Raw genomic sequence first — 14,423 nt, 5'->3', positions numbered from 1 at the left:
CCCAATATATGGTGTATAGTGTAGTCCCCTAAGTCTTCGGTCAATAGAGTCTGTTGGCTGGAGACTTCAAGTTGAATCCATGTATGGGCCGAAGTGGTGGTTGTTTGGAGGTGGTATTTGTATACCCTACACTGAAGTCTTGTTGATGAAGCTTTGCAAGTGAAGTTTTGAAGCTAGAGCTCTGTAAATGCAGCTTTTGAAGCTAGAGCTTTTGTAAATGAAGCTTTTGAAGCTCGAGTTCTGTAAATGAAGCTTTTGAAGCTAGAGTTTTTATAAATGAAGCTTTTGAAGCTAGAGCTTTTGTAAATGAAGCTTTTGAAGCTAGAGCTTTTGTAAATGAAGCTTTCGAAGCTGATTGACATGAGTGATGCTTATGAATGTTTATGTTGATTGACATGAATGATGCTCATGGATGTTGACATGAGTGATGCTCATGAATGTTGACATGAGTGATGCTCATGAATGTTTATGTATGATTGACATGAGTAATGCTCATGAATGTTTATGTATGATTGACATGAGTAATGCTCATGTATAATTTGAATCCATGTATGGGCCGAAGTGGCGGTTGTTCAGAGGCGGTATTTGTATACCTTGCACTGAAGCTTTATAGGTGAAGCTTTATAGGTGAAGCTTTGTAAGTGAAGCTTTGAAGCTAGAGCTCTATAAATGAAGCTTTTGAAGCTAGAGCTCTGTAAATGAGGCTTTTGAAGCTAGAGCTTTTGTAAATGAAGCTTTTGAAGCTAGATCTCTGTAGATGAAGCTTTTGAAGCTAGAGTTTTTGTAAATGAAGTTTTTGAAGCTAAAGCTCTGTAAATGAGGCTTTTGAAGCTATAGCTTTTGTAAATGAAGCTTTTGAAGCTAGAGCTCTGTAAATGAGGTTTTTGAAGCTAGAGCTTTTGTAAATGAAGCTTTTGAAGCTAGATCTCTGCAAATGAAGCTTTTGAAGCTAGATTGACATGAGTGATGCTCATGAATGTTTATGTTAATTGACATGAGTAATGCTCAAGGATGTTGACATAAGTGATGCTCATGAGTGATGCTCATGAATGTTGACATAAATGATGGTCATGAATGTTTATGTATGATTGACATGAGTGATGCTCATGAATGTTTATGTATGCTTGACATGAGTGATGCTCATGTATAATTTTGGAGTACTTGACGTACTTTTGATCACCTGGTTGGTGATAATAACGGCAGGCTACCGAATAATTTTGGAGTACTGGGCGTACTTTTAATCACCTGGTTGGTGATAATAGCGGCAGACTGCCGAATAATTTTGGAGTACTGGGAGTGATTTTGATCACCTGGTTGGTAGTAATAGCGGTAGGCTGCCAAATAATTTTACCGAGCGCAATGGCGTTCTAGGATTCATATAGCCGACCCCACTTAGTGGGAAAAGGCTTTGTTGTTGTTGTTGTTGTTGTTGACTGGACGCACTTTTGATCACCTAGTTGGTGATAATAGAGGGCCTGGCTCTTTTGGGCATATGGGCTTCGCCCTCCACATAACATTTCAGCCCATTATTTTGGGCTTGCCTTTTTTTTTTATTATTTTTTTATTACCATCTGATGGGGTTTATACAGATGTCTCTGAAAGATAAGAAAAATAAATTACATCTACAGTTCAGACAGAGACTTTGTTGAGTTAAAGTAAGGAAAGTAAATCACATCATTCTGGTAGGGTGTTTATTCCTTGCTTTTGCAGTGTCCCCATGTGCTCTCGCAGAGGAAAGCCTCCCTTTTGCTTTCTGCTTTTTCTCGGTTTTGTTTTTTTTTTTTGCTTTGCTTTTGTTTTTTCTGCTTTGCTTTTGCTTTCCCATGTGCTCTCGCAGAGCAAAGTTTCCCCTTATTCTTTGCTTTTGCATGTGGGTGGTTGACAATGCGCCCTCTTTTTAGACAATGGAGTGGGTGGGTAGCCATGCTTGCTTTCTACTTCCTGTCCATTATTCTCATATCGAAATAGCTTAGTTTCTCAGCCTCATTCTTTAGCAGGACCAAAGCAGGGCGCTTAACTTCAGCGTTAAGATGGAAAAATTTTTGCCACTTTAGGATCTACAGTTTGGTAAAAGGACACCTCATTTTCAAGTCTTGAAGCAACAACAAGCTCGTCACTTTCAGGACCCACCAAAGAGTTGAGGTAGCCCAAAATGACTTTGATTTCAGCAGTCAATATGCGTTCCGCATCCTCCAATGTGGTCACGTTTTGGATACTAGGTCCAATCTTCTTCTTAATCCAGGTTACAATCCCCTCATTGGTTATTTGGCCTGCGTAAGGCTTGTGAAAGCCATCAATGAAGAAGAAGATAGTCGGGAAACCCTCGATGCCATACTCCTGCGACAGCTCGTTCTCCTTCGTGGCGTCATCCTTGGCCAAAATTACATCTTCCCCCTTGAGCTCGGTAGTTGCCGTCGCGTACTTCGGTTTCACGGCCTGGCAATGTCTGCACCACGGCCCGTAGAACTCGACCATGACGAACCTGTTCTTCTCCACCATATCGTTGAAATTTGTCGCCTTTAAAACGGCGACGTCCTTCTCGTCCACCTCTGGCTCCTTGTACGAGTACTCATGATTGCCGCCCTCGTCAAAATCGAAGTAGTTCTCGAGATCGTCGTAATTGCCCTCGTCGTAGTGATCCGGATCTGGATAGTGCGGTGCGTCGTCGCCGTGGTCGGTGGGCTCCTCGAGGAAGCTGAGATCCTCATCGTCGTCGTCGATGGGGTGCGATTCCTTGCAGAAAATCGAGTGAGAGAAGAAGAGGAGAGCGCTGAGTGCGAACGCGAGAACAAGTTGACTCGCCATTTTTGCTGGTGTCTTTTATAATATACCATATTGTTCCTTACGTAAATAACAGCTTAGAGAGAGAGAGAGAGAGAGAGGAAGGGAGAGAGAGGTTGTGGGATTTTGTATTGTAGTTACAGAGAGAGACTGAGTGAGAGAGGAGGTGGCTCCGTGGGTTATCTGGGAAAACTTTGGATTTATGGGTTTTTGCAGATTCACGGCAGAGGTGAAAAAAATGAAAGAGAACCGACACAACTATTCGTATCGATTCCCACAGACGGTACTAAATGTTGATGCACAAAACCGGAAGGGTTTTGGAACAACGTAAATTCGACTGTGTATCTGTAAGAAAGTAAATAACACAAGATGTATCGTGGTTCACCCCAATATTTGGGCTACGTCCACGCTGATTGTATTTCTCTGACTGTATGTATGGATTACAAGGGTGAGAGGGAGTCACCCAGAGACCGAGAGAGTTTGAGAGGGCTCTCTGTTTGTGAGCATGAGAACTTTAGAGATGAGCTTTGTGAGGGTGAGAGGGCTTGCTCTGAATATAAGAGCCTCTCCTAATTGTGAGGGTGATGAGTCCCTTTTATAGAATAAGGGCTCATCACTTATTACATAATTATATTTAAGTCCCCCGAGTATTTATACAAGATCTGAATACGGAAGGCCTAAGTATAGTATAAACAATGTGCTTTGAAAAAAAATTACTTATGCTATACTGTGAGAATAAGTTCATTTTTGCTGCTTCACTTTTCAACTTTTTTCCACATAAAACTGTGAAAATAAGTTGTTTTTAAATGTTTACCAAACAATTTTTTGAGCTCAATTTTTTTTGATATCCACTTTTTATAAAAACACATCAATACCAAATCAATACTAAACCTAACCCTATTTATTCGTCATCTTATTATTATTATTATTATTATTTTAAATCATACGTTTGTAGTATTCAGAGTTAATATCATAAGAAATTATCTTCGCACATTATTTTTCTTTCCTTACGCATTATATTTATTTATTTTGATAGATTCCTTTTTTATTAAGTCAAATATTCGTAGTTAGTGAACCATATCCCTTGCATTCATCGATCAATCTTTTTTCTAGCGTGCACCACATGTCGATTTTCTACTTAGTGGGAAAACCAATTACTTTTGGAAGGAATTTTGAAAGTCAAATAGTAGCTTTCCACCTTTTTACTGTATATATAGTCTATTTCTGTACCAAATATATACATATGAGCGTAACGTATACGTACACAGAATAAATGAACAATAAAATTTGGAAAATGAGTCTCAAGCATGAATTTACATTTTTTTAGTAAGACAACCCATGGTTTTGCTTCCATTATTTAAAATCTCAGCCAAGGTCTAAAATATCGATATTATCTCGATGTTTTTATCGAAATTTTCGTGTTTTTGGACTACAAATATTTCCGATATCATCAATATTTTATACCTTGATAGGAACTATATGTGGTACTAAATTACTTATGTATCTTACCATGCAATGTATAAAGTGTAAAATATTGTACTAATTCATTATATATAAATGATTATGGTGTGTTTAAACTTCTTTCATTAATTACTACATATTTTCTACCCTCACAATGTTTGCCAGCTCGCTATATAATCAACTTAAATCAGTTAAATCCATCATGCAATACATTTCCTTCCAATTTTTTTGTGATAAACTAATAGATAATTGACTAAATAAACATGCTGCAAAGTTTCAATAAAAATTTACAAATTTTTCTTACAATTTTCATGGTTTTTATTTAATTTTTATCGATATCGATAATATTTCAATATTTTCATCAAATTTCTGTATTTTTAGATTACCGATATTTCCAATATCATTGATATTTTAGACCTTAATCCCAGCAATCAACAGCTTCAGCTGTTCACGTCACGTTTTTGGGAAGCCTGGAATTTTGTGTTTGCAGCTCATCAGAGAAAAAGAGAGTCAGGATTCGGGAAACCGATGCCAAGAATTAGATTGACAAGATCTAAAGTTGGCAGTCAAGATATTTTCGGATGTTTTGTTTCTGATGTTAGAAATATCTTAATTAGTTTATTTGTTATAACTTAATAAACGATACTTTTGTTAATATATACATACATGTTATAATATAAATAAATTATTAGTTTAATAATACCATATGCTATTGTGATATCGACAAAATTTAGAACGTTGAGCGCCAATTGTAATAGGAAGAAGTTTATGACCACTAAATTCTTGATCAAATACATAATGATCAAGATTTTTCGTCTAAATATATATATATATATATATATAATACTTGCCATTGCTAGAGGTGATTTTCTACCGTACTCTCGCATATCTTATTCTTTGAAGTTCTTGGTTGATAAATTCTTGATCTAATGTGTGTGTGTATATTTATATTTATATTTATACGATGATATATAGTCATATTAAGAAGAAGGAAATAACTTAATTGTAAATATGCTATTTTGAGATTTGAATTTAAGATAAATATCGTTACATTGTAACAACATTAGCTTGATTCAATATTAATTTATTAGAGCTTCACGACAAATAATCTCAAAGGGTTAGAGTCAGAGTCACACATCAATTGGTAATTAGAATTGGAGATTCGGTAGACTAGTCGAAGTGGTATACTAAAACATTGTACTTTAGTAACTGGATGGGATGTAGATTTACTCTCGAGTCCTAATACAAAGCAGATTCTTATTTACCAATTCTTAGGTGGTTAGGCGGGCCCGGGAGGACACTTTGGGGAATTTACAGCGTAAATACACGGACCGAAACAAATATCTGTTTCCTCCTTAAATCATTGTACCTTAAAATAATATATATCTGTTTTTTATTGCCTATGTACTATAGTCTACTTGAACCAACGAAACCACATCTCTTGCAAGTTGCATTTACTATAAATATAAAAACACCTTTTCGTTTTAAGTTTTATATTTATTATATATATATATTATATATGTTTCTATATAACCAGGGTCAGGGGAGAGAGAAAATTAAAGCATAAGAGGATATAGAGAAACCAGAAAACTTGGGGAGCATTTCAAAACGCAGGACTGCAAGGTGGTGTGCCTCTTCCCCTTGCGGCTCTCCTCCCCCTCCCTAAAACCAAAACAAAATATTCAGAGTTTTATTTTGTTTTGTTTTCCAGAGGAGGGATAAGAAGATAAGGCTCTGCTGCCCTCCCCTCCGATATCAGGTTTCTGTTGCCATTGTTCGTGATTCATGTTTCCATATATTTGTTTTCTTTTTCTTCTTATTACGAGCGATATTACTGCTCTACGATTCTCTTATTTTCTGTTTGATTCTGCATATAATGCACATTTACATGCTGATATATAAGATGGAAGATTCACGATTTTTATGATTTTTTTTTTTTTGTTTTAGGGTAGGGAGATATGGCGATGTACGAGCCTATTAGAGGGTACTCCGACGACGATGAACGTCGTATGGCAGATCCTATCATGAAGGAGAACATTAATATCGGTGGCGGTGATGGTCGTATGAACGACGACGTTGAGATGGCAATCCAGCCGTATCAGTCTCCCACCGGCGGTGGGGCCGCTTATATGAATAGTAGTAACGAAGAAGCGGCGGTGGCGTCATTGCCTTCGAAGTCGCGGCAACAGCAGCAACGCCTTGGTTCCCTCGACGTCTTTCGCGGACTCACTGTTGTGGTAACGTCTACTTTCCTTGGTTTTTAATATTCCTTCATCTCTTTTCGTATTTTTTACTTCTATTTTTGGTGATGGAAAAAGATGAAAATAAATTTTAATGGTTAATGTTGAAGACATTTGGCGGATTTAGTTTTGCCCTTTGCTGAAAGGCGCAACAAACTTAATCGGATGCCACGCTTTTCGACGCCGTACACGGAAACGAAACGAATATGATTCGTCTGGTGATACGGCACCGTTTTGTCTTTCATTTTCGTTTTAGGTTTTTGTCGTTTTTCTAAGCATGGGTTTAAGGTTGCTTTGTTTGTTTGTTTGTGTGTAACCGTCAACTAAAAAATATCATTGATAACTAATCAAGTGTTGTTAAGTAGAGCTCATATCACCTAAAAATAGCTAAACCCCAAACTACCCTCTTAAGAAAGGAGGAGCATTTTTTACCCTTCTATTTCCATCTCCTCTTCTCACATTGTTTTTTATTTTATTAATTCTATAAAAAAATCAATATAAGATGTTGACGTGTTTAACCATAACCCTTCAAATAGAAGAGTATGAAAATGTAGAGAGATTAGGAGCGTAGAGAATCCTCATTCCTTGAGAAATATAACAGGATAGCACGGGCTGAGAATAAATTTCATATCTATATTTTATATCATACATTGTAAGTTTGTATATATATTTGATTTTTAAGCTTATGAATAATACAATAGTAACCAAGAAAAACTGAGGCCTTAAAATAAAAATAAAAGGGGTTTTAACGAAAAGCTTCTGGTACTGTTTACTTTAACGAAAATTCATATTTTTACATTAAAAAGTTAATCTGGTAGTATTTATTTTACTTTTTATTTTATTTTTATTATTAAAACTCAAAATTTTTAAATTATTTTAATTAGTTTTCTTAAAAAAAAAAATGAACAACCAACTGATTCCCTTGGCCACTACAATTTTCTTAGGGAGTAGAATGTTGGATTTGTGTAATCCGAGTCGATTCAGATCTAAAAACCAAATGCAACTGGACACGACACCCTCCTTTCTCTCTCCTTTTGCAAACGCTTTAATCAAAAGAAACCATGATGTACCACACCGACTTCCTCAATCTCAATGCCCCATTTGTCAGCATTTGCTTTTTGTATTCTGTGACTAGGAGCTCCACCACCATGCGCCTGAATCTTACCTGCACTGTTACGTATTCTTGTATACATTCGTTGATATATTTTTCTGATTCTTAAAGATAAGAAAACTTAAATACAGACGTTTGGTGGACGTAGTACGTATGTGTTCCATCCGTCCTCACATACATATAACCAAACTCTATTATTTCTCGCCCCTCAAAGGGTCTCAAATTCATTTGGTCTACTGCGCGTGGTGCGGCAGTCTTGCTGAATACTTTTTTTCAAAAACACGGTCGTACGTAAGTTTTTCTTGTTTATTTGACTTTTTTTTTAATTTGATATGATGGGCTGATGGACCAATTCTATCTCGTCTGATATGTACTGATGGGTCCTTTAAATTGGCCATACTTCCCAAGTACGTCGGCTAAGCCGGCGTACACTTCAACTCCAGCTGGTTGGTCCAACAATTAGGAGAATAAGCCAAAATTTTACAATCACATCAATTTATGACGGAGGCAGATTGTCTGCCATTCTATTTGGATGGCCTTCTCATTCATTTTTATTTTATGCGATCACAGTTAAGTCACGTTAATATTTTATATTAATTTTTTATAAAGATAATAAGATAAAAAGTAATAATAATATAAAATTTAACGTTGCTTAACTATGACCATACAAAGAGAAAAAAATAGAAAACGCACTGACACAGGAGGGCAGACAATCTGCCTCCAGTTATGTCTATCAATGATCTTTCTTGTTGCAGGCTTTACTTGCTGTGAATTTTGTCCAACTGTTCTGATTGTCATTTAACTCCTCATTTCGAAACCAGTGCTACTAAACGTTTTCTCCTTTAAATATTTCACTATAATATTCGTTAATTTCAGACACACATTACACAGACACAACACATTACACATTACACGACACTTTTACTTGCTGTGAAGTTTGTCCAACTGTTCTGATTGTCATTAAACTCCTCACTTCGAAACCAGTGCTACTACGCGTTTTCTCCTTTAAATATTTCACTATAATATTTGTTAATTTCAGATATAATACGTTACACGACTCGAAATTTAGGACTGTAACATTACACGACTGATGTATAACACGATTAAAACGTAACTCCCTTAAACTAATATCATACAAATAAAACAATTGCATGTCTTGTTCTGATGAATAATATGAGTGAATGTATTATTATTATTTTTATATAATTGTACGTGTTGGTTAACTCGTAAGTTCACACGAACGTTCGTACCCCTAATTGTTATTTCAATTATTTTCATTTCATAACCTTTTGCCATTGTTTGATGCAGCTGATGATAATAGTGGACGACATGGGTGGAATCCTGCCTGCACTTAACCATTCGCCCTGGAATGGTTTAACCCTTGCAGATTTAGTCATGCCATTTTTCCTGTTTATGGTTGGTGTTTCCCTTGCACTTACCTACAAGGTACAAATTTATATCCCTTGCTCCTTCATTTCGCTCTTTTCTTCATGATCAAGTAATCTGTCGCTGTTTTCGGGAGAAGCTAGCTAACAGAAAATGTTTGTGCGCACAGAAACCATCGTGCGGAATTGCTTCCACGAGAAAAGCAGTTTTACGGACGCTGAAGCTTCTAGCATTAGGCCTTTTTCTTCAAGGTACACTAATATAGCATGTCATATTAGCATTTGATTGATATGTTCATATGGCAATAGTGAAATGGTAATTTTATGTCTTGTACAAACGAATTTTACCCGCTAAGATTGATATGCAAACTATAAGGTTCTGTATACTGAGCAATGTCCGGCATATCTTTTGTCCAGGCGGATTTTTCCATCGTGTCAAGGATCTTACTTTCGGGGTTGATATCACAAAGATGAGATGGATGGGCATTCTACAGGTATATGCTACATATCACTAGGGTTATTTCCTAAGTTCTTGAGGCAAAAGTTAACTAATTCTCTATGGTTTTCTATTTCCTTTTTATTCCCAGAGAATTGCAATTGGATATTTTGTAGCAGCATTGTGCGAGATTTGGCTAAAGCGTGATGGTAATGTCAACTCCGGAAGATCGCTGCTCAGGAAATATCGGTCTCAATTGTATGTAATATTTATCTGCATTAGGAGTCCCTACTTTTTTCTTTTTCTACATCACTCAAAATAGTAGTGTGAATATTGCTCAATTTCGAATAATGTATGCCCTCTTTCTCAGGACGGTGGCTTTGATAATCACCACGCTATATCTATCATTGTTATACGGATTACATGTTCCTGATTGGGAGTACCAGATTCCTGTCGATTCCTCCTCTGCACCAAAAACATTTTCAGTAAGTTTCTATCATGTTTCTTAGTTCTTTCCTTAATTTTTCATAAAGTCTTTTGAGAATTAGGCGTATGTTTTTGCTTTATCCTGCTTTTCTAACTCATCTCTTTTTGTAGGTAAAATGTGGAGTACGGGGTGACAGAGGACCGGCTTGCAATGCCGTTGGGATGATTGATCGCAAGATATTAGGGATTGAGCATTTATATAAAAGACCAATCTACGCACGAACGGAGGTAAGAATCCATTCTTTTACTTTATTTCATTTCATTTTAATGTGCCTCACTGTCATTCCTAATGATTAACCTTTATTTGCTATTTTACAGGAATGCAGTATTAGCTCCCCCGATTATGGCCCGTTGCCTGCCGATGCTCCTTCTTGGTGCCAAGCCCCTTTTGATCCTGAAGGACTTCTGAGGTGTGTTTTTTTACTTCTTTACAGAATCCCATTACATCAGTATTTAGATAGACATGTATTTTAGTTATTTGTTTCTAATCTTTTCGTGTATTAAAATTTTAATTTATTTGCTTGCCCTTCGTTGTTGCAGCTCAATGATGGCTATTGTTACCTGCTTGGTTGGTTTGCACTACGGGCACATCATTGTCCATTTTAAGGTGAGAAAACTTGATATCAGATGCTTCTTTTCTTTGTCGGAGGATTCCTATCTGTAACCATTACTCCCTCCAAATGCAGGATCACCGGGAAAGAATCCTACACTGGTCTATCTCATCCTCCTCTCTTGTAGTCTTAGGCCTCGTCCTCGACTTATTTGGTATGCACTTCCAGTACAATTTTGTTATATATATAATCGAACTTGCTGCATTTTCTATCGCTAAACTGTCTCCTTTATGCTTCTCTTTTTCAGGCCTGCATATAAACAAGGCACTTTACACATTCAGTTACATGTGCGTCACAGCTGGTGCTGCTGGCATTCTATTTGCTTCCATTTACTTGATGGTACGGTTTCTGGCCAACTAATTCGAGAGAAACCTTTTCGCATTTTCTTTCACTTTTCTCGTCAACTTGACAGTCTTAGCATATAAATACTTTAGTGTTCGGTTTGCTTAGTCTTCTCACCGCACGGTTTCTTCTTCTTCCCTCAGGTTGATGTGTGTGGCTACAGGCGCCCGACTATTGTAATGGAATGGATGGGAATGCATGCACTGATGATTTTCGTGCTCATAGCCTGCAATATCTTGCCAGTTATCCTCTTTGGATTCTATTGGGGGAAGCCTGAAAACAACATTGTAAATCCTCTTTCCCCTTTTCTCGTGTTGGATCATTCAGTTATCTACTGGTATAGTAGTCTGATAATCTGTCATCTCTTGCAGCTTAGTTTGGTTGGAATCGGAAAATGAAGTGATAAAGGACAGCTCTCGAGTTATATGACTGAAGTGCGAGTGCAAGTACAGTCACTTTTTTCTTGGACTGTAGAACCCAAAATTGGTCGACTGATTTTGGTTCGTTTCATTTCGAGATATGAGAGGGTGCGGAGTTTGGACTTTCGTAGAGACCCCGGCGGGCATGCAGCCTGTCTTCCCCACTCTCCTCCTCTCCTTCCATGTATATAGTGGGAGAGCTTTCTGTACAGAAGATGATGATGCAGCCCCAAGTTTTCTTTGTGAGGACTGAAAATTGTATGGAAAGATATAAAATCGGGGTATTATCCATCTGTCGGTACTTTTAAGAAATCAATCATTTTTTATCACAAATGATCTTGAAATTGACACATCTCATCAAAGATAGTTTTTGAAATTGAAAATTAATTAATGTAGTTCCTGAAATTGAATGCTGCAAATCAATATGGTTCATCTGTCATATTTCCGTTAAAAATTATGTTAAATGTCAAGTAATTAGGTCTAATTAAATATTATTATATAAATTAAAAATATTTAAATAACAAAAAATAATTTTTATTTCTATATAATTATAAACTTGAAAAAAATAAAAAAAGATTACTGATTATCTTCTTCCCCACCCCATCCGAGCAACACCTAGCTGTTCATCTGGAGGAATTTTCGATTGGGATGTTTCCTGGCAAACGAGCGCACAGCTCCCCAAGAGGTTGGCGCAGGTTGATATTGTTTGTCGGGCTTTTGCTTATTGGCGGGCTGTAAGAGAAGGACATAGTTACTTTTGAAATGTGCCTTTATGGAGTTTTAGGTGTAGGCTTTGAGACTCACAATCAAAATTAATTTTAAGTGTTTAGGCGTGCCACTGCCATCTTTAGCATGACAGATGTAAAACATATGTTATGTATGCCTGAGATACTGAATTAGCTCTGAAATGTGCTTTTGTAGGGCCTTAGGTGTAGGCCTTGAGGCTTCTAATCAAAACTAAGTAAATACTCAAATATATATTGGTTGTTTCATTGTTGTAGAAGTATCACAACTGTTATCCTTTAATTGCCTGTGCCCGAGGAGCAGAACGAACCCAGATAGGTGCCTTTATAGGGCCTTAGGTATAGGCTTTGAGACTTCCCATCAAAGTTAATTCTATACTCAAGCATTCTATGGCAATCATAGTATAACAGCAGTAAAACTGAGAAATAGGTTGATTACTTGCACCCTAAGTAACTTTGGACTTCTTGTTATCAAGGACTGTCGTGGATGGGTTAAGTCCACATAAAGTTCTTGTTTATGCCTTGAGACCAAGGATTTTTAATTGATCAATCTTGTATGCCCGAGAGGTTAGAACTTAGAAGCTTTTTAATCATAAACTTGCTAGAAATAACTTTAGATGCAAATGGAAGTATACATCATATTATGACTGAAAAGACAAAACAAAGAGGGTCGGGCAAGGTTTTCACCTTGTTGGGCAAGGCTGATCGTTTTACAACTTCCTCTCTTTGTGATTTACAAAGGATTTGAGTGCTAGAAGGGGAGATTGGGGAATGAGTTTACAGGAGGGAATCGATACTACAACAAGATTTAGACAGGGTAGCAGAGTTTTTACAAAGGTTTTTTGGTGAAGGTTGATCCCGAAAAGGATGAAGGCTTGATGTTGACTACAGCTTCGTATGCAAATCTGGCTTGAGCAGAGTTTGTGTATTTGTTTGTTTGTTTGAGTGTCCCTATCTTTTATTTCTCTTTCCCCTTTTATAGATGATTTGGCTTGACTATCTGCAACATTAATCTTGCCCGCATGCTGCTGAAGGGTAGTGACTCATCAACTTTTTACTTGTACTGCCATTGTAAAGTACTTTTGGGCTGATTAGCTGGCTAGTTTACACCACTTGATCTCTAGGTAGGGGAGCAAGTGGCTTAAGTGATCTGCACTTAGTCGGGAAAAGGGCTTCTCCCTTCTTCTGGGCTTCGGCTTCCTTCCTTCTGGATCTTCTTTTGGGCTATCAACCTTTTGAGCCCAAAGTTCAAGTTTTAACCCAAACACCAGCTCCCACCCCACCCTGTCGCTTACATAAGGAAAGAAAATTCTGAAACAACTACTTTCTCAAATATTTCCCAAAAGAAAACATTATGGAGGGAGAGCTTGATAATCCGAATTGAAACTACACTCGTCGACGTCGATAATCCGAATTGAAATCCTTTCAGTTTTGCTTGACCCGGAGGTCCAGGCAACATAGTGGGTAGGGGCTCTCCTCCCCTTGAAACACCACTATCGCACCCTGTTCCCGCGGTCCTCGTGCTTGCCGATGCCAATAATCCGAATTGAAACCTCTCTGGTGTTATCGACGCGACGGGGTGGGGTGGGGGCTGGGTGTTGCTCGAATGGGGTGGGGAAGAAGATAAACAGTAATCTTTTTTTTTTTTAAAGTTTATAATTATATAGAAATAAAAATTATTTTGTTTTTTAATCGATTTTCAATTTCAGGAATCATCTTGATGGGATTAATCAATTTCAGGGACTATTTATGATAATCCTGATATATAATACTATTTGACCAATTACGAAGCTAACAAAGATTACAAGCATAGTTTTTTGAAGAACAAAGCTCTTGAGTCCACTAGTTTAGAGAGAGAAGATATTTTAACTAATTGTTGAATAATGCATTACAATAGAAGCTATAAGCTTAAATAGACTTAAACTTAACCCATGGGAATGTAGGGGAGTCTTAGGGAATGCAAAGACTTAAACCATTGGGAAGGTAGGTTAGTTGTAGGAAATATAAAGACTTGACTTAACCTTTGGAAATGTTGGGGAGTCCGAGAAGGAACTAAATTGGACGTAAATGCGATTTTGAGATTTAGTCCTCGAATGGCTAAAATCTATCTTATGTTACAGCAAAGCAGTGTGTTTAAACCTGGACGTTACGCTGTTTTCAGAAAGGTATCATGGGCTCAAAATGGAGCTCGTCTGGCAAATATGTAATTTCTCCCTGCATCCTTTTGTCTTCCTTCAATACATTTTTTCTTCTATCCACTTGGTCATTTGTTCTACATAACTATCTCGAAAAATCATCGTCATAGAACATGCATTTTCCCTCACTTATAACTTATTTATGGATAGAAAATAAACAATTATGGTTCTTCAATCTTCGAATGCTGGTGTTTCTTGGACATCAAGCAAATA

General features: G+C 37.1%; 2 protein-coding genes across 2 annotated transcripts; one reads left to right on the top strand and one right to left on the bottom strand.

Moving 5' to 3' along the window:
* Window positions 1-2,025: 2,025 nt before the first annotated feature.
* LOC126595227 (protein disulfide isomerase-like 1-4) lies at window positions 2,026-2,805 on the bottom strand. Its single transcript, XM_050261595.1, has one exon. It carries the CDS (start codon window positions 2,803-2,805, stop codon window positions 2,026-2,028), a length of 780 nt encoding a protein of 259 aa, XP_050117552.1.
* Window positions 2,806-5,770: 2,965 nt separating this feature from the next.
* On the top strand, window positions 5,771-11,605 carry LOC126597715 (uncharacterized). Its single transcript, XM_050264527.1, has 14 exons — window positions 5,771-6,001; window positions 6,190-6,479; window positions 8,902-9,039; window positions 9,149-9,230; window positions 9,396-9,472; window positions 9,566-9,672; window positions 9,785-9,899; window positions 10,012-10,128; window positions 10,219-10,310; window positions 10,441-10,507; window positions 10,587-10,665; window positions 10,759-10,850; window positions 10,997-11,140; window positions 11,225-11,605. The coding sequence occupies exons 2-14, from the start codon at window positions 6,201-6,203 to the stop codon at window positions 11,249-11,251; spliced, it is 1,416 nt and encodes a 471-aa protein (XP_050120484.1). The 5' UTR covers window positions 5,771-6,001; window positions 6,190-6,200; the 3' UTR covers window positions 11,252-11,605.
* Window positions 11,606-14,423: the final 2,818 nt, after the last annotated feature.

The sequence above is a fragment of the Malus sylvestris genome, chromosome 13 (genome assembly GCF_916048215.2).
Source record: "Malus sylvestris chromosome 13, drMalSylv7.2, whole genome shotgun sequence".
NCBI lineage: Eukaryota > Viridiplantae > Streptophyta > Magnoliopsida > Rosales > Rosaceae > Malus > Malus sylvestris.
Note: the sequence above shows the minus strand (reverse complement) of the source record. Positions and strands in the feature narration are given on the sequence as shown.